A 25,780-nucleotide genomic window follows, 5' to 3' on the forward strand; every position below is an offset into this window, starting at 1 on the left:
AAGAAGTGTCGATACAAGCTAGGTTTGTGGTCGCAAGACAAAGAGAGTAAACAGTAAGATTGGCCTCAAACCACAAACCGCGTCGACCTATATACGCTAGCCCCTATCCAGCCCCACACAAATGCATAGCCTGACGGATTGACGGGGCCTGGAGAAAGAACACGAGGCATTATGGTGGCCACAGCATTCATGCTCAGCAGTGTTTCATCATCAGAGATAATCAGGGCAAGATCGCGGCCAGCTCAGTCATGTGAATATAAGATCAAGTGAGTTCCACTGCGTCGAACGAGTACGTTTTCATGGGTGATTTGGACATGACGCGCTGTGACTCGCAATCAGGATAAAGACACCGTGACGAGGTAAAGGGCAACCGCTGGGTGGCGGCGAGAAGTAGGAAAAGGAAAAGAAGCCGTTGTCGGGGTTGTGCTCGGCTCCGACCAGGGATCGAATAATTATTTATCGACAGCAGCAGCTATGTCGTTGTTCTAAGGCTCTGCGCACGGCTAAACAAGCAATATGTCTTCCGACATTCTAATGGCTGATGCTGGTCCATCACAGCCTCAAGATGTGCATATGATCGATCCTGACGCACCAATTGCAACAATACCCATTCACCTGAGCAATCGCCTGGCGCCCAACTTGTCGATTCACCAATTCCCACTGCTGACGCAACTCCGAGTGCCTGCATCTGCAGAGGCAGCCGGACGGAAGATAAAAGCTCGTCATAAACCTAAATCAGGGATTGTCGAGGTTCGCCTACCTTTGGACACGCGCGAGGAAGTGTACAACGAGGAGAGGGGGAACGAATTGGGCCTGGGAAGGGAGGAAGAAGAGGCAGAAAGCTCTGCGTCGGGCATCAGGCGGAAGAAGAAATCTCGCTCGGATGAAGAAATCCACAAGCGGCTGGATGAGGTTCGACTTGTCTCTCAGAGCGTAAAGGGCGCCAAACCACGGACGACGAACATGGTCGGCGTCTTACGGGATAATACCCTCTACCTGCATCCATTAGAACACACTTATCAGCTGCGGCCATCCCTTGACTACTTGGACGTGCTCGCTGCAAGGGACAAGGAATCGAGAAAGAAAGATTATGACGATGATGATGAAGAGGAAGGAAAAGACGGTGGCGGTCGAGGAAAGCCGCGCGATGTCAGAGAGGTCATTGGGACGGTCAAAGCCCCAGGATCGGATAAAGATGGGTTGGGTGGTACCTCGGGGGTACGTAAAGAGATGCTTATGTTGATGAGAGACGAAAAGGAGGAGAAGTGGCACGACCTGGAATGGAACGACTCTAACGTGAGTGTCTTCCTCCTTCGAGGAGCGCGACTGATCAAACAGCAGACTGAACGAGCAAACGAGATATACGAAACACTCTTCCCTAATACCCAACATGTGCTTAAGTCTGCGAGCAAGCTTGGTGACGTGTTGACTTCCATACATGGACTGTCTGAACCAAGTGCAGCTTCATAGATAGCAGATCTTGCCCTCTGTGCTCCCCAATGTATTCTACAACACCGATTTTGTTTCAATAACTAATTGCCCAGGGCTCGATTACACGTGCATCCAGAATGCAAAATGTCCTTGCAGAGGGGTGAAAATTCACGGACTATTTTGGTACGGCCACACCTCAAGACGAGATTGCCGAGTCCCCGCCCAGGACTTCCTCGCCCACTGTACGCGCTAGCCCCTCTACACCACCCATGCCAGTACCCAACCCCGGTAGGACAAATGCCCAGCCTTCACCCGCCTTTCCCAATTGGTCCTCAAGCACCGTACGTACCCTTGACTCCACCAGCTCGTGCAACTTGGGAAGATCCGCAAGCTTGGCTCGCGAGCCCACAAGTGAGGACTGAGAGAGGGACAACCGTAAAGGTGGCGTTGATGATAAGTTCATGGATATCGGTGCTGAATCTGGCGGGATATGAAATATTAACTAAGTTCGAGTCAGCCAGCTGCAGGAGACGAGGACCGTCGCACATACAGTGCCACTGATGTGTGACAGAGCGATATTGAAGGAGACTGGAAGCGAGCCGAACCTTGACACCGGCACATTCAGCAGTATCGCGGTGGATATTGATATTGTCGGTGGACTTGACGGACTGTAGGAGATGTCGAATTCGGCTTTCTGGGCAAGTATCACTATACACCAAAAATGCTAAACAGGCATTGCACATACCAAGCCGCCCTTCACATGCGGGCTCAGTCGAACGTCCTCAACACTGGGAGCTCCAGCGCCTAAGTCGCATTCGTGCACAACTATCTCATCCTGTGCAGATGTCATTATTGCAGAATCAGTTAGAAGAGCAGCCCGCTTACCATTACATCTGGACTTCGGTGGTCGTTCACCCACTTCTCTACCCTCACCCTGACGGTGTCCGCCGCCTGGGCGGGAGAGGGCAACACATTCGGCGGTGGAGTAGAGAGTGATGCCCGGTATGCATCGATTATCTGTACTTGTGCATTAGCATTCCTATATACTGATCGAAACGTCATCACTTGCTTGTCGTGTCATAGCGTTCAACCACACTGCCTGCTCACTCTCCCGCTTCTCACTTGACGGTGGGACATTTCGTAATCGCGGTTTTGGAGCAGCAGAGTGGGAAACAGGATCGTCAGGATCGGCGAGGAGCAGGTATCGTACAAATAGATAGATCAGGAATAGTATAGATGCTTGGCCTAGAAGGATGCCTAGTGTAAAGTTCGATGGGAGGAATGACATCGTCGTTGCCATTGTCGGTCAAGTCATCAACGCGTCAAATGAGGGTCGAACTCCTGGCCCTCACCTCGAGTCTACGATGATGTCTTTGTCAGGCTTCAGATAACTTTTCACCAGTCGACGACACAGTCAATGTCTACGCATCTCATTGCTTTTCTCGAGCACCGTCTGTCGTGGTCGTGGTCTGTCTACTCTATAACATGCGCGTTTGTCAATCGCATGGATGGCTTCGAAAGTGTCTCCCAGAGGAGTGGTCTTGCCGTTGCCGAAACCTGGGTAACTTTCATCTGAACCTCTCCTGAAATCGAGGTGTGCCTCCATCTTCGGCCGTCTGTGTGAAGTGGTCTGCCTAGATGCGTTATATCATGCACAAGGTATGTAAAGACGTGATCGAAGTTCGCCACAGGACTGTCTGAGACGAATCGACAACGCATTCCGAGGGCGCACGCATATACAAATCTATGGTCACGTTTTGTTAAACGCTCTTGTTTTACTGTCTGGGGCCATCCGAATCGATGCATTCCTGCATACAAATGGCTTGGTTTGGTTGAGCCCTTTTGTGTTCATCCTCTTTCCCCCCTTCACTTCCTCCATCTCCTTCCCTTCTTCCATTTCCGAAAACAGCTACCAGCGTTCCTTATAAGCTAGCGACGTTGAGCGTTGCATCTGCAGGTCAGGATATTCAGGACAAAACACATTCCCATGTTGAACATGTGGACTGCTCTGGGAACTACCGCTCTTCTCATCTCTGCGTCGCTGGGTACGCCTTCTATCTCCTACCTGTATGCGTCCTCTGACCCTCTTGTGAAGCCGACCCCACGGATTGGGTTAACCCCAAGTACATTGCTAACAAGCCCGACCCATCAACATCCGATGCCCGTAATGCTATCATACAGGGTGCCTCGTACAGCTCAAACAGCGGACCTTGGAGTGCGTACCCCCTCATACTTCATCCGTCAATGTTGTGACACAGCTTTACAGCGCTTACCGACACCAAAATTCTTCCTCCCAGTGGGAACAGTCGTGACTACCTGAGCTGGGCACCATAGTAAGTTTCCATGCTTAACAAGGATGATCTAGTTGCTGACAAGTTGTTCATATCCAGTCACTGGCCGGACTGCAATTGGTGTCCTTCGAAGTCAAAGAAAAGACGACTCGAAGAAGTAGTCTGGCTGGACGCAGTCAACCCCGGTACCCGAGCAACTACCGGTCAAGATTCGGACCACCTTTATCCCCGCGCAGATATCTCGGTGTTCGGCCCCGACGGCATTGAGATCGGTCTAGGCAACGATGCAAACACGCCGTCGACACCGATAACTTCTCTTCCAGACCTCGCCACTCCGTCTGATCAGGTTAGCTCCACCTCACTCGTTGCTCAACCCACCATTGGATCTGTGGTCACCCAAGCACCTCCATCTCTGAGTCTTGTATCTACGGCGTTGACAAGCAATCCAACCTCTTCAGATTCCGTCTATTTGACCGATTCATCTGGAAACGGACAAAATGCCGAGCTGTATGCGTCCACATCTTCCGGGTCCTGTACCCCTTCGCCCACCAAAAGCTTGGCACCGTCCGCCAGTGAGTATTCAGATTATCGTCTATTGTGGATGTCGGACTGAACGCATTCAGCGTGGACCACATGTCCTTACAAGACAAAGGATGGACAAGTCAACCCTGATGTCCGGCAGCTGAACGGCGTCAACGCTATTCAGGCTGTCGCTCAGGCCGTTTTGTACAATGCGATCACCTTCGTGCTAGCGGGAGGATCTCAGTACACAAGATCGGCAACATCGATTATAAACACGTTCTTCCTCGACTCCAAGACCGGCATGAATCCCAACCTCAACTATGGTCAGCTCGTCCGTGGACCTGGTCATCAACAAGGTCAGTTTATGGGTGTGCTGGACTTTCGTGGCATGGTGAAGATTGTGAATGGCATCCTGATGCTACGTTCGACGAAAAACTCAGACTGGACATCCAGCATAGACAGTGCTATGACAACGTGGACGAAGTCGTACCTGCAATGGATCCAGACGTCCAACATTGGAGTAGCAGCGTCCAAAGCAACCAAGTAAGGTTATCGATACGACTGTTTCGTGGATCAGACCTGACTCTCTCAAAGCAACCACGGGACCTTTTGGCATGCGCAAGCAGCCGCTCTGCAGATACTTGTGGGCGATGAGGTTGGCGCTCGACAAACTATAAAGAATTTCTTCACCGGCGCATTTCAAGATCAGATTGCTGCGAGCGGCGAACAGGTCAGTGTATCAACACATTCAGCATGACTAGGTTTAACACACCGTCAGCCCTGGGAGGCGGCACGAAAAGGTCGCTCCTTTCATTATCGAGCGTTTAATCTGGAAGCTTTGTTTGTAAGTGATTCATTTGCTGTGGGGATTCATGTTCTCACGCGTGCTCGTAGACCATCGGGAAATTAGCCGACCAGTTGGGACTCAACGTATGGGTGCTCAAGACCAAATCTGGGGCGACCATCCAAGATGCGGTCGATTATACTATGACGGTCCCTCCTGACGCCAATGACGACACAGCAGAGCTTGCCCCACACGTCGCAGCTGCCAGCGCAGTCTACGGAGATCCGAAAGGCACATACGCAAAGTTCTTGGCTCGCGTTGACTCCAGCTACAAGCAGCAGTCATACTGGTACTATGATCAGCCCTCCGCATTCACATATTCTTCCGCGGTGAAGACCAGCCGCAGGCGGTTCCTTCCACGTGACGACTTTGAGGTACGCATACAACTTCTGAGGTGAATCAATATACTGATTGCATTCAGGCATACGATCTGGCGAGCATATACCCGTCTTGTTTGACAGTGGACAACGGGACTCGATCATGCACGGATCCAGCATCACCGGCAGACGTGACTGACTATTACAAGCCTGAAGTGTTCTACTCGGTTGATTTGGTCCAGCTGGATGATGCGGTATTCGTGTCCTGGGATGATATCAGGCAGTATTACTAGTATCGCAGAACTGACGGTCGGAGCATTATTGTATTGCTCTTGGAGGGCATGATGCAGACGTGGATGTGCAGCTTGAACAGGGGCTTCCAGAGATCTTGCTTGTAGATCACGCAGTGCCATAATATCGGAAGAATGGTAGAGATCAACGCTGCTAGTCGCAATATCTGGAGTAGCACGACTGCATTCAATGGCGAACTCCAAAGGGGCGACAATGACGTTTGTATGCATAGTCTGTCCATAAGGGGCATCTCGTCACTCAGGCATAAGAAGATGCAATATGCGTATTGTGGTATGATAAGTACTTGGAGGGTCATCGCAGGTCGTGATCATGAACAGCAGAAGCGAGAGACCAAGAACGAAATCAGACGGGTCAACAAAACGAATCAACAGAGAAAATATTTTATATGAACAGAAGAGGAAGATAAAACGAGGTTGGGTATGAAAGGAGAGGGAAACGCAAGTAAGGAAGGAAGGAGGGAGGGAGGGAGGGAGGAAAGGAAAAACATTGCCAATCAGCGAGCGACGGGTCCTGGGGTTTGGAAGGAGCGATCACTGATGAGTGACAATTGTTGGAAACGTGACAGAAGGCCGTGGCGGAGCCGTGGATGTACAACACGTAAAAACAAAGGGCAGCACAAGGGGGATGATACTTTATATGCATATGTGGGGGTTGACCTTGAGGCACGAACCACGAGGCATGGGGCATGAGGCGTGAGGCAGGAGGCGGGATTTGTGTGAGTAATTCGATCGTATGCTTGTGCTTGATTGCGAAGTGCAAAGTGCAAGTTTTGGACCGCACGGTCTGACCACGCACGCAGGGACCTAGGTCTGCATAGCAAGCGTGCGGATATCCCAGAGCCAACGATGCCCCTTTCCTGCATGGTCGTCATCTTCCACCGGACTAGCAGGCACACTCTCCATCCCCCCCAACCACCCCGCAAGCTCAAGCCGATGCCGGGCCTCCGCCTCCCGGCACTGGTTGATAAGGTCCGGGTCTACGGGGGCGCCGGTTCCCTTCCCCGGGGAAGGGATGTTCGACCCCAGACGAGCGCGGATCGTCCCCCCAGCCCCAGGAGCATCGGTTTCGTGTTCGTGTTCGTGCGAATCAGGATGCTCACTGCCAACACTGCTCTCCTCCTCAACATGCTTAAACACGTCTTCCTCCTCCGCACCATCCCGGCGCAACCAACGCATTTCCACAGGATCAAACATCATCTCCCCGACCACACGCGCCCCTACGGCACCGGCACCGGTGAGGCCTAGGGTCTTGAATAAGGGCGAAGTGATAGAAGATGTGAGATGGGTGATGAGCGCCGGACGTGCGGAAGGAGGAGGGTCGAAGACGTTAAGCAAGTGTTCCTGGCCGTCCCAGCGCTGTTTAGTCGGGTTCCACTTCATCCCGTTTTGTGCTAGAGGAAATACGAGCATGAGCATGAGCATTGCATGAGGGTTTCCCGGTTCCCGTCCGGGTCGAAGAGCGTGACTCACTTCTGGGCAAACCTAAACTCCCGAGATCACGAATCAACGTAGGCCCCTTCCTCCCCTTCCTCTCGCGGACATTTTCCTTCTCCCCCACTCGAGGAGCAGCCCGACTCCTGGGCGTAGGCTCCTTCCCCACACTCCCCACGCTTGTTATACTTCTGACACTCCCGTTCCCGAGAGCGGCGAACGGCTGCGACTGCGATTGCGACGACGCTGGCGCTGGCGGTTGAGCCTGCGGCTGGGGAGGCTTAGGCTGAGAGGCCTTCTGCCCCTGACGGAGGGCGTACAGCCCCGATCTGACCTTAGCACCAGGACCAGGCGCAGGGGCTGTAGGCCCCGGACTAGGCTCTCGCATCCCTCGCCTGACAGTGCCCCAGGAGCTAGGCCCAGGCGCACCGTTCGCACCAGCAGCACCTGCACTTACACCTGCACCGCTCGAATTCGTGGGCGCATCCTCCTTCCCCACAGGCAAATCCTCAATCCCATCCAACTCCCTCCCCGTGCCCCAGATCCTGCCTCGTCGTTCGATACCCCTCGGGCGCTTGAGCAGCCGCGCGACGGGACCTTGCTGACTGTGGATGTCTTTTGCCTGTACTTGGGCTTGGGCTTGGGCTGGGGATGGAGATGGGGGATGGGGGGGGACGTTGACCTGTAGGAGCGGGGGAGACGCCTCTCCCAGCCGTAGGAGCCCCAGGAGCAACAGCACTCCCAGTCGCGGTCGCCGCGTTCCCGTTCGCACCCAAACCGGGGAACAACCCCGCCAGCTTCCCCCTCTGCCTCGGCGGAGTCCTCTTCGCCCCTCCCCCTCCCCCTCCCACACCCGCCCCAGCCCCAACTCGAGCTGCTCCAACCCCAGGCGCGTCCATCCTCCTACTAGGCTGTGTCTGGCTCGCCCTTCCCATCCCTCTCCCCACGGGAGCCCTGACCGGCCCCGCGCCCGCGCCCGCTCCTGGGGCGGCGTCCAACCTACTCCTCGTACTCCCCGCCGAGCTCTGTCCATGCGACCCCCCACTCCCACTCCCGCTCGCGCTGGCCCTACTCCGGCCACTGCCCGTTCCCAAGAAACTCGGTGCCGGACTCGGAGAGCGCGGGGAGACGAGTGACGATGATTGGGATGCTGGTCGACGGAAGGAGATGGACGTTGTCGGGCTTATGTTTGCCGGTATGGGGGGTACGGGGGGTACGCCCTGCGGGAGGGGGAGGGGTGAGCTGAGGGAAAGTGAGTCGGTGGAGGATGTGCTTCCTGCTTTCTGCTTGTGACCTGCGGCGGCCGCGGCGGAGGGGAGCATCGTCCCCAGGCTCGCTTTTCTGCGGAGGGCTTTGGGAGGTGCTGGCCGGAGCACGGGGGAGGGGGAGAGGAGGCGGCTCGTGCTTTTCCTATGTCCGAGGCGTGGTGGGGGGGAGAGGAACCCTGGCTGTCCTTGGCTTGGGTGTGCATGTGTTGATTGAGGGTGGGACGGTGCCGGTTGAGAGAGCTGAGATTGGCGCCTTGACGGCTGGCGGTTAGCAGCGATAGGGATCATACTTCTCTGCCGGGCTTTGAGCCTGGAGGGTGAGAGTTCTTCGTCAGCGGCGATAAGCAGGCCTTGTTCGAACGGTTCTTCCTCTGCTGGCCGGGGCTGGGAGGCCTCGGCCCGCTGTTGCCGAGCGGTGAGGAGCTGCTGTAACCCCCGGGCGGTGATGTTCGCCGGGAAGAGGATGTCGGCTTCCATGTCCATCGATTCTGTATCCGAGGCTTTGGAAATATCTTGCTCGCTCATCCCTACAGAGGAACGGTGTGCTTCCAGACCGAGAGCAAGGCCAAGACCGAGACCAGAGGCGAGGTCAGACAGCTCCTCCCCATGCGTGCTCAGACCTGTGCTTGCGCTAGGCACGGGCGACCCAGGGCAGGAGAGCGAGTCCCCTTGACTCGACGCGCTGGCGCTCGTACTGGGGGTATTTAGTGACAGCTGGGAAGTACTGTGAAACAGCTGCGAAGGGGAGGGGGAGAAGATCGTCGATCCCAGCGTTGTATCCGGCGTGTTGGGTGGTTTTGGATGTGAGCTACTGGAGAGGGAGAGGAAGGCTACTTCGGGGGAAAGGGCAAACGCAGCTTCAAAGTCGTCTTCTTCTGTCATACCAGGGGTGGGGGGCAAGACAGGCTTGAACGTGTTCCTCAGTGCGTTTATTCCGAGAGAACCCTTCACCGTGTCCGCTTTCCCGTCGTCGTCCCAGTCCAGATCGAGGGCTCTCGGAGTACGTACTTTGAGTCGGAGGGAAGAGGGAGGAGGTGCGTCGGAGAAGTCGAACCCGTCGTCTTCCGCTTCTGGCTGATGAGGGGAGACAGACCCGAGTCGAGTGATCGATCCAGTGAAATGCGGTGAAGGGGGGGCGTTGAGCGAGAGCTTTGACTGCGGGTGGGAGGGAGCAGGTGAGGAAGGGATGTCCTTATCCCAATCATCTTCCTCCTCTACGGGCTTTACGGGTGAACCGCCCAGACTACTGCCCTCGCTGCCTTCCCATGTAAGCTGACTGGCGAGTGATGACCTGTTCCTTGTGTAGGAGAGGAGGTCTACCCCTGGTGGAAGAGGGAAATCGTCATCTTCCCATTGTTCGGGTGGTGAGTGAGCTGGAGCGGGTATGGCGGACATGGTTGAGTGGGGGAGGTTGTTAGAGAGAAGTGTGTGCGGTAGGTGTCATGAGCGCTGGCAGGGTGAGTGTGACCAGCACGATGATGATGAGTAGGGAGGTGTAGTGATGGTGGTGGTTGAGAGTAGAGATGTGGTGTGTTGAGTGGATGAAGATGAAGAATATGAAGAGAGCGTAATGTCCTCTCAATACGGGGCGTGATGGTGAGGTGAGGGCAGGTGAGGACATGACAGACAAAGCGCTGCCTCGAGGCGCACTCAATTTGCATAGCACAGCCCCACACGGATACCCTTCTTCACTCTCTCATTGGTCAACTCACTTATACTTCCGTCATTACTCTTCTTTCATCAACACCTCGATCACACCAGTTTGTTGTGGCTGCTTGTTTCGTATAATACGCGTTGTTTACCCTACACACAACTGGAATGCACCCCGCTCTTCCCTCTGACCAAGAAACAAGGGACAGCACACGAGCCAATTCAAGCACATAGGGGGTGTCGGTGCTCGTTACCACACGCCCTACAACAAACCAGCGACGTCGTGTGCCTTCCTCGTCAACAAACCCCTATCTCTATAGCCCATATGTACGCTCCCTCACAGCGTGGGAACGTCCTCGATCTGAATAGAGAGATAGGGGTGGATACCGGGGACGACCTCTGTTGTGCTGGTCTGTCGGCGTGCTGTTGTGCTGGCGGTGGAGGACGACGCATGCCTGTCTGTTCTCCGTCTGCGTGTGCAGGTACACCAAGAGCCGGCCAGCTGCCCCTATCTCCCGCCTGTGCGGGCTAGTCTCGTCCGGACCATCCTCCGACCAAGATCGGTGCACGCGCAGTACTGCGCGAAGGCGAGCCTCTATCCCAAAACAAGAGCTAATCTATTCCAGTCATGCATGATCTCCCAGTGCGGTTATCCTTGGGAACCTCAGGCTTCGAACAGCACTCTCAGATCTTTCCCAGATCGACCGTATCACGTCAGATCCTAGCACTTCCCGATTCAAGCTTGTTGATCGTCGACATATTTTCCGAATACCAGCCCCGGACTAGAGCGGGGTTCAGAACACCCGCGGTACGTACGTGACGTAACGTAACGACGTACCGGCCCTGAACGTGAGGGTGGAACTGTATCGTCCCTAATTGCTCCTATCATATCACTTGATCGTTACGTGAGTCCTAGATTCGGGGAACGAGTTGATCCGGATTCAGGTTCTCGGTGTTTGGTTCTTTTCTTGCTTCTTGGTCAGTTTCCCGTTGTTGGCACAGGGGTGATGATGCTGGACATGGGCCGAGATCATGATGTTTGGGCACCGTGGTCGCTTACTGCGGCGGCGGCGGCAATTTATCAGAACCTCCCAGCATGCGCTCGGATTCTTTATACTTGATTCTTAGGGAGACAAGTTATTCCCCATAAGGGATGTACAATATCAATCAAACAGTCAGATGCCCAGTGGGGTTATACCCAGCCTGAGCAAAGACCTTTGGAGGTCACATGGGCCAGGAACTGTCTTGCTGGGTGGAGTGGAGCGTGCCTAGTTGTCAACCCCGACAGGCTCGAGTGAGGAAAAGGGAGAGGTTGTGCAGACACCAGCGGCGTCCGGGGTTGGTACTACCAGTAGTGGTGATCTTACTGAACTGCTTGGCGTGAACGAGGCTGTGGGTGTATGCACATGTGCAGGTGTGTTCCAGGGGAAAACATGTGAAGGCGTGTTCCAGAGGAAAAAGAGGGCTCGGTCTAAGCTCCAACATCCGGGTCACACTCATTCACAAAGATCTCATCCTGTCAAAATATCAGATGTGACGACACTCGTTTAACGCAGGTTCGGCATACTAACATATCTGGATTCTGATGGTCCTTGCCTATTCTCTCACCCTATGAGTATCTCGCAGACCTGGTGACTGACGACATCACAACCGACCATGAAGTAGGGAGCGACATTCGACAGATCGACAAATCGATAGACGATTCTTCCCGGTCAGCATACTGATACCGCAGCTGAAACGTGGGTATCACTCACTTGTCGCATCATGGCGCTTATTGCCTTCTCATCTAGCAGTAGCACATTCTGTGAACGCAGTTTGCAGCAGGGAATATGGGAGATACGGCGTTTAGACGGGACGAGGAATGATTGAAAGAGGAGAGATATCACGAAGGGCATAGATGCTTGTCCTGGCAGGATTCCAGTCATCGTGGTCGTTGTTGGTGGGGCCTGGCGCGCTTCGTTAGGGTCGGCCATCTCATCTCCCTCTCACGGAGTATAGACGAGAAACGTAGTAAGAAGCATGTAGTAAGGCGCGCGTCGGAGGCAAAAGACCCTACTTTTACCAAATATAGAAAGAGCTTGATAACGAACCAATGCTATGGACCTTGCCCATGGCATTGCTTAAATAAATAATTCTCTTAGGTAAAAATATGATATTATCACCCTACCGGTAACCCTAACCCTAACCCCTACCCCACCCTAACCTTAACCACCCTAACCTGCTGGATGGGATCCTAACCAGTACCCTAACATCACGCAGGCGCATAGGGCAAGAATTCCCTTTTTCGGAAATCACGGAGGAAAATTGCCTCCGACGCGCGCGTTACTACACCTACATACTGCCTTTCTCGTCGTCATTCCTCTCACGGGCGTCCGTGGTCCAACAGTTCATATCGTCGAGGTCGACTACACAGATGCCTGTATATCTTTCGCTTTTCTAGACACTATCTTGCGTGACCTGTCTATGCGATTCACGATGCGTGTTCGACCATCACGCGCATCGCGTCGAGAGCCTCTTCACGAGAGCCGCTGCTGCTGCCGAAACCTGGTGAACTTTGATCTGAACCTCACAGGAACTACGAATCCCTCGCTCCGCTCTCGGACAGCTGTGCGTGAGGGTAGATGGGAGTGTATGCGCTATATCATGCACACGTTATGCCAAAGCTTGATCGAAGCTCGCTATGCTTTCTGAGACGAGTCAACGGGACGCATTCCTAGCTCGGCTGCACATATCGACGGTCATGATCTGTTGAACGCAGATGTTTACTGTCTGGGACGCTCTGAATAGAGATGCATTCCACTATTGCGCGCATATATATGCTCGCGTTTGAGTGGAGGGTTGTTTGCGTCCCCCTCTCTTTCGTCCACCTGGCCGCCCTTCTTCCCTCTTCCTCTTCTCTGCCCTTGCTTGCTATCTCCTCAGTATTCCTCTACGAATCCTATATCAGTTTTAACGCCCAGTTAACCTGATAATTGTGTTCATTTCAAGTCTATCCCTGGCAGCTGGCTCGTCATCGACCGGTGTCTCGCACCTGATCATCCATACGAGCAACACCTCGAACCGCGCACGTTGGAGTACGTTGCTTCCGATGGATGACCAGGTCTGAGCCACTGCCCCGAGCTGATCGTGATGTCTCCCTATCCGATTCTTGGGATGGAAAATGCGCATAGTGGGTCGATAATCGGCCATTACTACTAGAACCGATGCAACCTCGCCAACGAGTAGGCATATCATCAACACCAATCAGTCAGCTGAGCTTGTTTCCCTCCAGTATCGTAACTCCACGTTGATAGGCGATCCAATCACCTCAGATTACGTCTGATCGACTGACTCTTCTCGCAAGAGCAGAATGGGAGTTGTACATATGTACGACTTTATCCTCGTCCCCCTCCTCGCCGATGAAGAGCATCGCATGACCCTCCAGTGAGTATCGAGTTTCTTACCAATGACAGGTGTTGGACTGACCACCTTCTGCAGTCCGGACCACGCAAAACGACGAAGGGACGGTCAACCCTGGCGTTCGGTAGGTCAACGCCCTTTAGGCTGTTGGTCATGCCGTTTGCTATGCTATGCTGACAGGCGGTTCTCAGCGCGTACACCGACTTCAGCTATGGTCATGCTCAATCCTTCTCGTTTCCAAGATCGGCGTGAAGTCTATCCAGTATTGTCAGCTCATCCACGCCTGATTGATCAATAACAGATCCCATGAGCGCGTGCATGTTTCGGCCTTATACTGCGCTTGCGCTTGACGAAGAATTCGGACTGCCCGCCCAGTTATAGACGGCCCATGACAGCGTGGACGGAATCGGAGAGTGATACAGGCACGGAAGGCCCGACTAGCATGTCCAGAGCAACCAGGTAAAGTAATTTCTTCTCATCCTGATCCGTGGACTTGATCTTAACATGCCGAAGCAATCACGAGACATTCTGGCATGCGAAAGCCGCTGCTCTGCGGGTGCCCCTTTGGTGGTGCAGTTGAAGCCCGACAAACCATGAGGGACTTCTTCACCGGCACATTTGAAGACCAGATCACTGCCAATACGAACAAGGCAGAGTTTTCTATCTGGGCCCAAGGAGTCTTACGCATGCTCGGTCACGAAAGGCAACGCGAAGAGGCTGCGGCTGTACCTCCATTATTCCAGTCTTCAATCTCAAAGCATCATTTGTAAGTGAATCAATCCAGCGTCTTTGTATTCTCACACGCCTTCGAAGACCATTGGAAAACTGCTAGATTAGTCACTCCTTGACGTTCGGTGCTCAAGTACGGCAGTTTCTCCTGGTGCCAATGAGAAGGAGCAGAGGTCACTCAACATATTGCGGCCGGCAGTGAGATCTACGGAAATCCAAAAAGTGCACCCGCAAGGTTGCTCGTTCGCGTTGACTCCGGCTAGAAGTAGGTCCATGTTGGTGTTACAATCAGCCCACCCTCAATCATTCACATTCTCATCCGGCGTGAAGACCGGCCGCAGGCGGCTACTTCTGCGTGACGACTTCAAGGTACGCATGCACTTTGTATGGCCAAGCAGTATTCTGATTCCCCTAAGGTGAGCGCATACCAATCTTGTCTAACGGTGGACGATGGGACTGAATGACAGACCGATCCAGTATCACCGACGACGATGGATATGGTCGACTATTACAGAATGGAATTGTTCCACTCGAGTGATCTGGTTCACCTGGATGAACCTTTCTTCGTGTCATGGGACATAGCGAGGACTAACACCGCGGCACCAAGAATCAGAAGTCGCGCTGCTCACCAAGGATCACGAATGGTTAGAACGTATGGAAGCTTGATCCGGCCGGAAAGTCCCTACTGATGTATGTGCCTGACTCCAATTCTAGTTTTCTTTCGGCACTGACTTGCTGTGGATGGACAGTCGGCGCATGGGAAACCATCTCTCATGGTGCGCGGGCGGTTCACCTTTCCTGGAGACAAAGGGCACAGGCAGCTCTTTTCCCATTGCCAGTTGCTAAACGTGTCTCAGCATCAAGATTGCTCTCAAGATCCCTTGTGAGGTCGGTCCCATTCACAGCGTCCTTAGTCATCTTCGAATTCCTGAAGAATCCCAGGATTGCTTCCGTGGCTACAACCTGGGCGAAAAATTTAGGCTCTACACCATTACTGGTGGTTCGACATTAATTGTTGACCCAACCGTGAGCTCTGCAAATATCTGTCAGCTTCTCTCATTGATTTTGATTCTAACCAACTAACTGCTCCAGTTGGTTTGTATGCTGGCGACCTGAAACTGTTACTTGCCCTCGGAAAGCGGACTGCTCGCTAGAATCTCCCTGATTCTTGCTTCTTCAAACAGGGGCGAGTTTGTATACTATGGCACATACATATCCTGATTCAAGCGGCTCGGTCTGAGCGATCGAAACCAGGCTTGCTACTTCATCACCATAAGGGGGAAGCTGCCCAGATTCCACTGCGTTCGCTTCTCGTGCCCGCCTGAAGTTCCTTCGGTCTTGCGCGTGGCGAGGCTTCCTCATGTGCTTCTGGAACAAAGTACTATTTCCACGATATTAACTCTTTGAATGCACTTTGCAGGCGACTGTTTCTATGTTCTACCCAATATATGTACCAGTGCCTTTCCTCGTGAGGCGCTGCGTCACAGTCAAAGAAACCGGCGGTATCTTTGAACGAGATGAAACGTATCATGCGATCCTGGCAACGATGCAGCAGGGGAACTCCAGCGCCATGTTCTGTCTGCGGCTTCTGGCGCACACGTTTCTCAGTTTTTGTGTGCTATCCGTGCAGACCGTCGAATGGGCGTGTTGATCGCTGAATCCGTTAAGAATTGGTACTTCGTGAATAAACGGTGCGGTTATATCGCCGCCCTTCTGGAACCGTGAACTGACCTGCACTGTAGACGCCCGACATTACATAAATACATCAGTTTTGACCTACAAAGTCAAGCTGGGAAACCTCTGTGGTCTCTCACTTCTAGCTTGTTGGCTGGTCTCTGAAACTGTTTCGAGCATGCGTTTTGTCGTCGTTGTCCTCGCTCTCGTCACCATCCTTGATGGCGTGTTTGGCCTCGGCTCGTCCTGCAGTGCACCGATGACTGGTGGTACAGCTGCTCCGGGGGATCCCTACTGGATGCAGACGATCCAACATCAGGGTACGTCGCCGTATAACAGTGATCCAAGCACCTATCAAGAATTCCGCAACGTGAAGGTATGCTGCAAATACTGTCATTTGTCGAAACGTAAATTGAAATCCATGTAGAACTTTGGCGCCAAAGGAGATGGTGTTACCGATGACACGGCGGCGATCAATGCAGCTATTAGCTCAGGCAATCGCTGTGGCAATGGTTGCGCTTCCAGCACGACGTCTCCCGCACAGGTGTTTTTCCCAAGTGGTATTGCATTTATTCTTCATCTCGGCGGCGAAATTACCTGACCAAATATAGGCACTTATCTGATCTCATCTCCCATCATACTGTATTACTATACAGAGATGGTTGGCGACGCCAAGGACATGCCCACGCTCCTCGCTGCACCTTCTTTCAGTGGCATAGCAGTCATAGACGCAGGTACGTGAAGTCATTAATACGTAGGAAGTACTTCGCTTACCGCTTTCAGATCCTTCCACTTCCAATGGCCAGTGGTATGTCAGTAAGTGTGAATTGTTCAAGTCCTTCGAATATCTCTAACCATTTCCTCCAGACCAGAATAACTTCTTCCGGTGAGAGGAGCTGCATGAACTGCAGAATTTTGTAATCGTAGACTAAAATTCCTCAGATCTGTTCGTAACTTCGTCATTGATCTTACGAACACTCCGGCCACCGCTTCCTCTACTGGTATCCACTGGCAAGTCTCCCAGGCAACCTCGCTCGTCAATGTCGTAGTCAGCATGTCTACTGCGTCGAACACGAACCATCAAGGAATTTTCATGGAAAACGGTAGTGGTGCGGACCCAGAACGGTCGTGGGAATCTATGCTGAGCACATTACCAGGTGGATTCATGTCCGATCTTGTTTTCAATGGAGGGAAGTATGGTGTATGGGTTGGGAACCAGGTCTTTGTCCAAGCCTTGCAGTCTAACTGAATTCTGACCCGTCGACGCTAGCAATTCACTGTTCGCAACATCACCGTCAACAACGCGCAGATCGGCATATATGCAGGATGGAACTGGGGGTCAGTCTCTTTTTTGATCAAAAGAAGTACATTTATAAGTACCGCAGGTGGACGTTCCAGGGAGTGACGATCAATAGTTGTCAGGTATGAAGGAGGTCGTCTTATTCTAACAGACATCTCACCTCATTTCCGATATCATCCAGATCGGAATGGAGATTGCTACCGGCGGCACCACTTCGGCAAATCAGGTGAGGGATCCTGTAGCTCGTATAATCTTATTCTTTGGTCTCATGCAAACTAGGCCGTTGGGGGCGAGGTTGTGATCGATGCCCAGGTTTACAATACTCCCACATTCATTAGGACGACCACGAGCCAGCGCACGTCTTTGGCGGGTTCTATTGTTCTGAGCAATATCTACCTGAGCAATGTTGGAGCTGCTGTTGCCGATCCAGAAGGAACAGTCTTGGCAGGCGCAACAACAACCATTTCCCAGTGGGCACAAGGCAACGTGTACTCGGGAACGTCGGGCACGCCCCAATACCAACAAGCTGCCTTGACCCCCCCGAACAAGCCTTCCACTCTTTTGGACTCTACTGGCCAGATTTTCGCGCGGTCTCGACCTCAATACCCGGATTACCTACCTACTCAGTTCCAATCTGTGAAATCTATGGGTGCCAAAGGTGACGGTGTCACGGACGACACTGCAGCGATTCAGGCGACATTTGATCAGGTTGGTCTGATTGATTGTACTTATTCAACTTACCTTACACGATCTGTAGTATGCTGGTTGCAAGATCATCTACTTCGATGCGGTGCGTATGTGATTTCTAGTGACATGAAATGTGACTGAAATGGTAAGCAGGGAACGTACTACGTTACGGATACTATTACTATTCCTGCAGACACGCTCGTGGTCGGCGAGGTTTGGTCGGTGATCCTCGGCGGGGGTTCGACCTTTTCGAATGGTGCCAATCCCGTGCCCGTCGTGCAAGTCGGTACCCCTGGTTCCACAGGAGTCTTGGAGATCAGTGACATCGTGTTCAGCACTCGCGGTCCAGGTTCGACATTTTCATTGAGCTTGTCGAAGTTGTCATCACTGATTGCATCCAGCGCCGGGCGCCATCATCGTTGAGTGGAACATCGGACCTTCATCACAGGGATCTGCTGGCGCTTGGGATACACATGTGCGCACCGGTGGCTTCGATGGATCTAATCTGCAATCTGCGACTTGTGCGAACACCACTGCTACATTCTCGGCCTGTGAGGCCGCGTATCTCGATGTGCACATCGCCTCTGGAGCAACAGCCTATCTCGAGGTATTTCTCATACTATTTTGCATGTATTGGTCTTTCAACTGTCCCTCAGAATTTCTGGATGTGGACTGCGGATCATGATCTCGACACTCCAGGAAACGGACAACTAAACATCTATAATGGCCGCGGCCTCCTCAGTGAGTCGTCCAACGGCCCAGTATGGCTGATAGGCACAGCATGTGAGCATGTCATACAGTTCCAAGGATGTTGCAACTAAATCGCAAACAGCGGAGCACCACACGATGTACCAGTATAACATCGCCAACTCGCAAAATGTATATGGCGGTTTGATGCAAACCGAGACGGTGAGCTTTGGCCGCCAAACGTGCTGCATTTTCACCTAATCTTCGGCTAGGCTTATTACCAGCCAAACCCAGCAGCAACGGCACCGTTCCAATCCAGTACTACCTATTTTGACCCGACCACCTATCCCTCCGGAATGGGATGGTCCCTGTACATCCAGAACTCCGGCAATGTGCTGGTGTTTGGTGCCGGGTTCTATTCATTCTTTAACGCCTATGACCCCTCTTGTCAGACATCTGCAACCTGCAATGCCCAGATTGTTGATGTGGTATCTTCCTCCCCCGTCTCAATCTATGGGTTGGCGACCGTGGCGATCACTTACCAATTGAGCGTGAACGGCAGTCCCATCGTTGCCGCGGTGAGTTGATTCTCTCGCCTTTAGCTCAACTCGGGCTCATGATGATGTGGCAGGCGAATGACCACGACGGCTTTTCGGATTATATGACTGCGTGGACCTCGTCCTAGTCGCGCGGGTTTATCAAGCACTCATTAAACCAAGATTACGTACTCTGTCAAGTATGATACGTAATCGAAAGTGTGTTTTGTCCAGTGCCTAAGTTTAGCGGATTGGTCACACCGACGAGGGACGAAGCCAACCAGTTCAAATTGATATGAAAGTCTCCAGGTCACTATTCCTTGCGGACAGTCGGAGCCGGTACGTACCCGTTTTGCGCCGTTCCCCTGTGGTCATATCATGTTTTTCATTCAAATTAAGGACCGTGCTTTTGTAGAACACAATATGCCGACGAACATACGATGGATAGGGGACTGTTCGCTGAAAGAATGGAACTGAAGTACTGTCATCTTTATCACCTGTTCGCAACGGGTACCCGCAGCAAATCTCCCTGGAATACAGTAATGTATAGGACAGAACGTAAGTTTCAGACTTTCTGTTGAGTACTTGCCGCTTTCAGCGCTGATGTTGACCCGCTCATCAATGATCATCATCAGGAGTCCAATCAGAATCAGTAGTCCAATCACAACCGTTGCTTGGGGTCTGACCCCCGTCAGTGACATTACATGTTTCCGTCTCGTAATGTTTCCGTCTCTCTGTCACAGAATGGGGCTCTCGCAGAGCTGTTTTGATAGCCAGTCAATGATCCTTAAATCTCTTTTGATGTGAGTCATTCCCGTGCTTTGACGACTGATCGGATTTCCATGGATGATCCCCTTGCGCCTCCATCAGCACCAAATCCTCCGGCCAATGCCTTCGCGCCGCAGCGATACACGCTCAGGAACTCAAGAACACCGCCGAGCGGTATTGGGGTTCCACGTGGCAGCTCTCCGAATGCCGGCTTCTTGGCATGCTTCTATTTTGGGCTTGCTCTACACAAGTTCTACCACAAATCGTACGAGGACGGATATTCGACGTCACCTTCAGACGATCACCCTACTGTTGGAAGGAACGCCTTGCTTCGTCTTCACCACTGCTACGTACGTGTCTTCTGCAGCACAAGATGGCGTGCAGGTTGCACCTGGTCAATTGGCCGTATGACTCCACCAAATCTGCCGGAGTATTGATACAGCATATGTTCCCAAGTCGTATCATGGACTCAATGTCTAGCAGTCCATCTTCTGCCACTGACAACTCAGTCAAGATATAACAATCCGCTTCGTCGTTATCTGACGACAAGTTCGGGGCACGCTGTCTACTTTGCTTTGCTCTCCCAACTATGCTAGGACTGTTGGAAACTCTCTCCATCATTCTGGCTGTTAATGCCGCCTGGGGTCTAGGATCGTCTTGTAGTGCTCCCATGACGGGATGCACTGCCGCTCCCGGCGATCCATATTGGATGCAGCTTATTCAACACAATGGAACATCGCCGTACAACACCGATCCTAGCACGTACCAGGTATATCGCAATGTGAAGGTAATTAGGGTAATTTCGTCGCCGTGCATCATGATCTTAATCTACCCTGCAGGATTTCGGTGCTCAAGGAGACGGCGTCACTGACGACACCGCCGCGATTAATGCTGCCATCGCCTACGGCAACCGCTGTGGATATGGATGCCAATCGAGCACGACATCTCCTGCTCTTGTATTCTTCCCAAGCGGTACGTTGATCGGTCAATCGATTGCTGCCACCTCGTCCATATCGCGTGAATTTGCACAGGCACTTACCTGGTATCCGCTCCTCTTCTCGCCTATTACTATACGGAAATGGTGGGCGATGCTCGAAGCATGGCGACGCTCCTTGCCTCTCCTTCATTCAGCGGCATAGCTGTTATTGATGCAGGTATGATATCGCCCCTTGTCATTTCTCAATATTTCTTATCATTGTCAGATCCATATACAGCCGACGGTGAGTGGTATATCAGTAAGTAACATCATTCCATTTCCCGACGGATCTCATTGTTTTCAAAAGATCAAGACAATTTCTACCGGTTGGTTTGGAGGTTCTATCGTTCGAACTGGCACTTACTCGGTGTCCAGTTCGGTCCGCAACATCATTATCGACCTTACCCAGACGCCGCCGACGGCATCCTCCACCGGCATTCATTGGCAAGTGTCGCAAGCGACGTCGCTCGTCAATGTCGTAGTGAACATGTCTACGGCCCCCGACACCAACCACCAGGGCATCTACATGGAAGATGGTAGCGGTATGGAATTGCCCTTCCCTTCTCGAGTACTAGTTAACAGTGAATTCAGGCGGTTTCATGTCTGATCTGATTTTCAAAGGTGGCAAGTATGGTATATGGGTTGGCAATCAGGTCCGTTCTCTGATCAATCCTCAATGTCAACGCTCATAAAGGGTAGCAATTCACTGTTCGGAACATCACTGTCAACAATGCACAAATTGGGATCTATGCCAACTGGAATTGGGGGTAAGATTTGATAGGTGGAGAAGGTGAAGATGCTGATTCCCTTGGTAGGTGGACATTTCAAGGGGTTACGATCAACAACTGCCAGGTCAGCGGATCGGTTACTATCTGGCCCCGCATTGTTCTCACCTCGCTTGTCTCCATTCAGGTTGGTATGGAGATTGCAACCGGTGGGAGCTCTGTTGGAGGAGAAGTTATCATCGATGCGCAAGTCTACAACACACCCACCTTCATCCAGACCACGACCGCTCAAAGGACCACACTTGGGGGATCAATCCTCCTCAGTAACATCTACCTCAGCAACGTCACTACTGCAGTCGCAGATCCGGAAGGCACCGTGCTCGCTGGCGGAACAACGACGATATCCCAATGGGCTCAGGGTAACGTGTACACTGGAATCTCGGGCGAGTATCGATATCAGCAGGCTGCGCTAGCCGCTCCTTACAAGCCTCCCACCCTTCTTGATTCTACTGGCCGAATCTATGCACGTTCTCGCCCACAGTACACTGATTACGCTCCGAACCAGTTCCAATCTGTGAAGGCAATGGGTGCGATGGGCGACGGTGTGACGGACGACACGGCTGCTATCCAGAAAACCATCGATCAGGCGAGTGTTGTCCAATTTTAAGACCATGGTCCTTATCTGTATGGCTAGTACGCGGGATGCAAGATCATCTATTTCGACGCGGTGCGTTGTGACTGTTTTTGCCATGGGCGAAGACAAGTTGTTTCTCATAATCGAAATAGGGAACCTACTATGTCACCAACACCATCCGCTTTCCGGCGGACACGATCATCGTCGGCGAGGTGTGGTCCGTCATCATGGGCGGTGGGCCTGTCTCCTCCGATGCAGCTAGGCCGGTTCCAGTCGTTCAAATTGGTACCCCTGGCTCCAGAGGGGTGATGGAAATCACGGATATCGTTTTCAGCACGCGCGGGCCAGGTGAGGAACCTAGACCGGCTCTTCTATCGTTGACTGACGACATGTAGCACCGGGCGCGATCATCGTTGAATGGAACGTCGGACAGACGAGTCAAGGCTCAGCCGGTGCATGGGACACGCATGTGCGTACTGGTGGGCTTGATGGGTCAAACCTGCAGTACGCAACTTGTTCGAGTACGAATACGACTGCGACACCAGCAGAGTGCACCGCGTCATTTCTCGACGTGCACATCACGTCCGGTGCCTCGGCGTATCTTGAGGTAAAATCGGGCCCGCAAATGTTGTGCACGCAGGATGACCGTTGTTGGTAGAACGTCTGGTTGTGGACCGCAGATCATGATCTCGATACGTATGGTAATGGTCAGCTGAACATTTACACCGGTCGCGGACTGTTGAGTGAGGCAGTCAACGGTCCTGTTTGGCTTATCGGCACAGCGTGTACATTTTCTCAACCCCTTTTGCGCACTGTGTCTTCTAATTGTGAGCAGCGGAGCATCATGCGCTGTATCAGTACAACGTCGTGAACTCCCAGAACTTCTATGGTGGCTTGATGCAGACGGAAACGGTGAATTCTCGTTCTAATGCGTCTGCGGTGCAAATACTTATACTATTCAGGCTTATTGGCAACCCAACCCCTTGGCGCCCGCGCCTTTCTACGTCAATGCTCTCTACTATGACCCGCTGACATATCCCTCTGGGAAGGGCTGGTCGTTGTATATCCAGAACTCGATCGATGCGCTCGTCTACGGTGCTGGCTTCTACTCATTCTTCAACGATTACGACGCATCTTGCGAGGCGAACTACACGTGCAACGCTCAGATCTTGAACATCATCAATTCTTATCCTGTTTCCATCTATGGTCTTGCTACAGTGGCGACGACCTACCAGCTCAGGGTCGACAATTATCCGGTTGTGGCTGCAGTAAGTAAGAAGTCTGATGCAATAGTTTACGCTGATTTCCGGCCAAAGGCAAATGATCATGACGGTTTCCAGAATACGATGACCGCATGGACGCTGTACTGACCGGCCCCCTATCCAATGGTAGGCAAAGGTAGCTCCTTTCAACCCGGACATTTCGAGATATCAAGGCGGCGAACGGCGACGCAATACCGATAGAATAACAAACTGTTATATTCGTGACGTGTTCTGGTTACTAGGATGATATGTTGCATCACCCGGCACTGCCCGTCAAGAGAACGTCAGAGCTGTGCCGAAATAGGAAGGGTAACCGCTGGCAAGGGATCGACAGGCTGCAGGGGCGGTCCGAGACATGTGACGTCCGGCTTCTACCTTCCGACGGCACAGCCGGCTTTTGGGTACTTGCGGAATGCTCAACGGTGACGCAGTCGATCCTCGGAGGATGATATCCTCTGTGGAGGTATAAACAAGTTTTATCCATCGACGACCGCTGCCCATAGAAGTGCCCAGAATGACTCGATCTACATGAAACAATGATAGGTTGTCTAAGATTCGAAAGAAGATGACGAGGGACGAAAAAGGGACCGATCGGGCTGGTGCGGGTGTGCTACCTCATTGCAGTCAGACCACGACCCGCACGGATGTCCTGTGCAATATTATTCTCCCCTGTTTGATTAGCATTCATTTGACAGGTTGGCTGGACCATATCGCCCCCTAATTTACACACCCGGACATGCATGCTGCAACGCGATTCAGGCTCACCCTGCACCCGGTGCGGGGCTGGAGGCGGCATACATATACGCGGGTTGCAAGCACCTTTGCGGAACCCCCTCCACGCCCTCTCACCCCTCTCGCCCTTCTCCCTTCCCTCCGGACAAGACCCACCGACAGTGTTCTTCCAGCTAAAAGGTCGCTGAGAGCCCGCCAGCTCACCATCAGCCGCCCCCGTCATTCTTTCATCCGTCATCACTTGTTCGCTACGGGAAGATCTCTTCCCGGTCGGAAGGTGCCTGAAGCCCGTAAACCGCTACGGTCCTATCTCGCGCCGGACATTACAAGGGTCCATACATTGCGGAAACCGAGTAGCCATAGGTCGGCATGGTGAATATTTATACCTTTACGTTACTTACCACTATGCCAGGTTCTCATAGAAGTCTACAATCACCTTTTCTTGCCCTCGAATTTCCTTCTAGAAGCCCCAATATTCAACTACCAATATGTCTACTAGTCTCAAGTCCATCGTTAACTATGTGAGTCTCCTCCACAGCAGCAAAGGCCTAGTTCACATCGCGTAGTTCGTCGGTACTAGCAGCGTCGCGCATAGTGAGTGGCCTCCCCTTTATCCACGACTCTGTCTGACCGCCCGTAGTAACAGAGGAGGACGCTTATGATAAGGATGTCTTTGATGAACATCTTCGCGCACTCGCCTCTTTTGGCGTTCCAGTGTGGGAAGAAACACCGGAAGCTGAGCGGGAAGCTATCGCTGCTGCTGAGGATGCAGCCGTAGCGGCCGCTGCAGCTGCCGAAGCTGCTAGCCATATTGAAGTAAGCGTTCACCTCAACTACGTGAACGTTATACTTATTCCAACAACAGGAACCTCCTTCGCCCCTCTCACCCGCGTCGCCCCTCTCACCCACGTCGCCTACCACCACCGCCCCAGTCTTGATTGAGGATGTGTCCGTCTACTCCCTCTCTTCCGGTTCCACAGCCGAGAGCGAGGCAGCTATTATCCGCGCGCTTGCCGAAGTCGAGGAGAAACACATGCGTGAGCTCGACGGCTTGCGTGCCGACTTTGATCGCCGCCTGCAGCTGTCGGAGGAGATGGTTTCCATTCTGCGCTCGGACAACCAGCTCGAGGTCGTAGGGCTCAAAAAGGAGCGGGATGCCACTGTGCAGTCATTGCAGGCCAAGCTAGCCATGGCGTTACAGGACGCGGACAAGGAGCTGCACACGCATGAGGATCAGCTCAATCACCGGATTCAGCGGATGAAGATCGCCTATGCGCACACGATCGAGCAGATGAAGAGGGACCACGCGATCGGCATGGCCAAGCGGGAAAGGCGCTGGGATCAAGTCTTCACCCAAGTTAGGAACGACCAGTTGAAGCGCGACGAGACGCAGAAGAAGGAACTCAAGAAACGCCAGAACAAGATCGATCAGCTTGAGCACCTTGTCGAGGGTCTCACTGCTGAGCTGCACAAGTCGCTCAAGGACCTTATCGACGCTCGCCGGAAGCACCAGAAGGCGACAGAGTCAGTTGTCAAGCAGATGGAAGAGCATGCCCTTGCTCTCCAAGCTATCGAAGCCAGCCATGCCGCCGCATTGGAAGCGAAG

The 25,780-nt window shown here is 52.8% G+C and overlaps 8 protein-coding genes across 8 annotated transcripts; 6 read left to right on the forward strand and 2 right to left on the reverse strand.

Annotated features, from left to right (window-relative positions):
• Positions 1 to 516: 516 nt before the first annotated feature.
• DACRYDRAFT_107599 (uncharacterized protein) lies at positions 517 to 1,470 on the forward strand (the record flags this gene model as incomplete). The annotated part of the gene is made up of 2 exons (XM_040768507.1): positions 517 to 1,296; positions 1,342 to 1,470. 2 exons carry the CDS (start codon positions 517 to 519, stop codon positions 1,468 to 1,470), a joined length of 909 nt encoding a protein of 302 aa, XP_040628761.1.
• Positions 1,471 to 1,627: 157 nt separating this feature from the next.
• Positions 1,628 to 2,719, reverse strand: DACRYDRAFT_107600 (uncharacterized protein; the record flags this gene model as incomplete). Its single annotated transcript, XM_040768508.1, has 5 exons — positions 1,628 to 1,933; positions 1,982 to 2,125; positions 2,177 to 2,266; positions 2,317 to 2,477; positions 2,539 to 2,719. 5 exons carry the CDS (start codon positions 2,717 to 2,719, stop codon positions 1,628 to 1,630), a joined length of 882 nt encoding a protein of 293 aa, XP_040628762.1.
• Positions 2,720 to 2,793: 74 nt separating this feature from the next.
• DACRYDRAFT_94855 (chondroitin AC/alginate lyase) lies at positions 2,794 to 5,839 on the forward strand. The gene is made up of 9 exons (XM_040777250.1): positions 2,794 to 3,476; positions 3,527 to 3,646; positions 3,698 to 3,764; positions 3,822 to 4,294; positions 4,346 to 4,787; positions 4,839 to 4,974; positions 5,023 to 5,088; positions 5,139 to 5,462; positions 5,510 to 5,839. The coding sequence occupies exons 1-9, from the start codon at positions 3,419 to 3,421 to the stop codon at positions 5,696 to 5,698; spliced, it is 1,875 nt and encodes a 624-aa protein (XP_040628763.1). The 5' UTR covers positions 2,794 to 3,418; the 3' UTR covers positions 5,699 to 5,839.
• Positions 5,840 to 6,138: 299 nt separating this feature from the next.
• DACRYDRAFT_22310 (uncharacterized protein) lies at positions 6,139 to 8,401 on the reverse strand. The gene is made up of 3 exons (XM_040772736.1): positions 7,830 to 8,401; positions 7,187 to 7,792; positions 6,139 to 7,107 (listed from the first exon to the last, which is right to left on the reverse strand). Exons 1-3 carry the CDS (start codon positions 8,044 to 8,046, stop codon positions 6,521 to 6,523), a joined length of 1,410 nt encoding a protein of 469 aa, XP_040628764.1. The 5' UTR covers positions 8,047 to 8,401; the 3' UTR covers positions 6,139 to 6,520.
• A 1,834-nt stretch (positions 8,402 to 10,235) lies between these two features.
• Positions 10,236 to 11,249, forward strand: DACRYDRAFT_22311 (uncharacterized protein). Its single transcript, XM_040772737.1, has 3 exons — positions 10,236 to 10,392; positions 10,443 to 10,713; positions 10,765 to 11,249. Coding segments are annotated over exons 1-2 (261 nt in total). The 5' UTR covers positions 10,236 to 10,390; the 3' UTR covers positions 10,702 to 10,713; positions 10,765 to 11,249.
• A 2,851-nt stretch (positions 11,250 to 14,100) lies between these two features.
• Positions 14,101 to 15,156, forward strand: DACRYDRAFT_22312 (uncharacterized protein). The gene is made up of 5 exons (XM_040772738.1): positions 14,101 to 14,230; positions 14,278 to 14,562; positions 14,670 to 14,883; positions 14,943 to 15,081; positions 15,136 to 15,156. The coding sequence occupies exons 2-3, from the start codon at positions 14,467 to 14,469 to the stop codon at positions 14,880 to 14,882; spliced, it is 309 nt and encodes a 102-aa protein (XP_040628766.1). The 5' UTR covers positions 14,101 to 14,230; positions 14,278 to 14,466; the 3' UTR covers position 14,883; positions 14,943 to 15,081; positions 15,136 to 15,156.
• An 837-nt stretch (positions 15,157 to 15,993) lies between these two features.
• On the forward strand, positions 15,994 to 19,226 carry DACRYDRAFT_116298 (exo-beta-1-3-glucanase; the record flags this gene model as incomplete). The annotated part of the gene is made up of 18 exons (XM_040770174.1): positions 15,994 to 16,243; positions 16,295 to 16,427; positions 16,479 to 16,601; positions 16,651 to 16,683; positions 16,735 to 16,753; positions 16,810 to 16,976; positions 17,025 to 17,086; positions 17,138 to 17,205; positions 17,253 to 17,289; positions 17,349 to 17,393; positions 17,447 to 17,875; positions 17,925 to 17,957; positions 18,008 to 18,203; positions 18,256 to 18,461; positions 18,511 to 18,637; positions 18,687 to 18,763; positions 18,814 to 19,119; positions 19,173 to 19,226. Exons 1-18 carry the CDS (start codon positions 16,046 to 16,048, stop codon positions 19,224 to 19,226), a joined length of 2,313 nt encoding a protein of 770 aa, XP_040628767.1. The 5' UTR covers positions 15,994 to 16,045.
• A 940-nt stretch (positions 19,227 to 20,166) lies between these two features.
• On the forward strand, positions 20,167 to 23,550 carry DACRYDRAFT_116299 (glycoside hydrolase family 55 protein; the record flags this gene model as incomplete). The annotated part of the gene is made up of 17 exons (XM_040770175.1): positions 20,167 to 20,632; positions 20,685 to 20,817; positions 20,877 to 20,999; positions 21,048 to 21,080; positions 21,129 to 21,147; positions 21,197 to 21,363; positions 21,413 to 21,474; positions 21,521 to 21,588; positions 21,637 to 21,673; positions 21,734 to 22,201; positions 22,241 to 22,273; positions 22,333 to 22,528; positions 22,576 to 22,787; positions 22,839 to 22,965; positions 23,016 to 23,092; positions 23,143 to 23,448; positions 23,497 to 23,550. The coding sequence occupies exons 1-17, from the start codon at positions 20,435 to 20,437 to the stop codon at positions 23,548 to 23,550; spliced, it is 2,313 nt and encodes a 770-aa protein (XP_040628768.1). The 5' UTR covers positions 20,167 to 20,434.
• Positions 23,551 to 25,780: the final 2,230 nt, after the last annotated feature.

The sequence above is a fragment of the Dacryopinax primogenitus genome (assembly GCF_000292625.1).
Source record: "Dacryopinax primogenitus strain DJM-731 SS1 chromosome Unknown DACRYscaffold_9, whole genome shotgun sequence".
Classification (NCBI taxonomy): Eukaryota; Fungi; Basidiomycota; class Dacrymycetes; order Dacrymycetales; family Dacrymycetaceae; genus Dacryopinax; species Dacryopinax primogenitus.

Coding starts and splice junctions, on each gene's coding strand:
- DACRYDRAFT_22310 (XM_040772736.1), bottom strand. CDS start 8,046: ATGGACGCGCCTGGGGTTGGAGCAGCTCGAGTTGGGGCTGGGGCGGGT. Junction 7,793..7,829: donor CGTCTCCCCCGCTCCTACAG/GTCAACGTCCCC, acceptor CTCCATCCCCAG/CCCAAGCCCAAGCCCAAGTA. Junction 7,108..7,186: donor GAGTTTAGGTTTGCCCAGAA/GTGAGTCACGCT, acceptor TATTTCCTCTAG/CACAAAACGGGATGAAGTGG.
- DACRYDRAFT_22312 (XM_040772738.1), top strand. CDS start 14,467: ATGTTGGTGTTACAATCAGCCCACCCTCAATCATTCACATTCTCATCC. Junction 14,563..14,669: donor TTCTGCGTGACGACTTCAAG/GTACGCATGCAC, acceptor CAGACCGATCCA/GTATCACCGACGACGATGGA.
- DACRYDRAFT_94855 (XM_040777250.1), top strand. CDS start 3,419: ATGTTGAACATGTGGACTGCTCTGGGAACTACCGCTCTTCTCATCTCT. Junction 4,975..5,022: donor TTGCTGCGAGCGGCGAACAG/GTCAGTGTATCA, acceptor ACACACCGTCAG/CCCTGGGAGGCGGCACGAAA. Junction 5,089..5,138: donor TTAATCTGGAAGCTTTGTTT/GTAAGTGATTCA, acceptor GCGTGCTCGTAG/ACCATCGGGAAATTAGCCGA.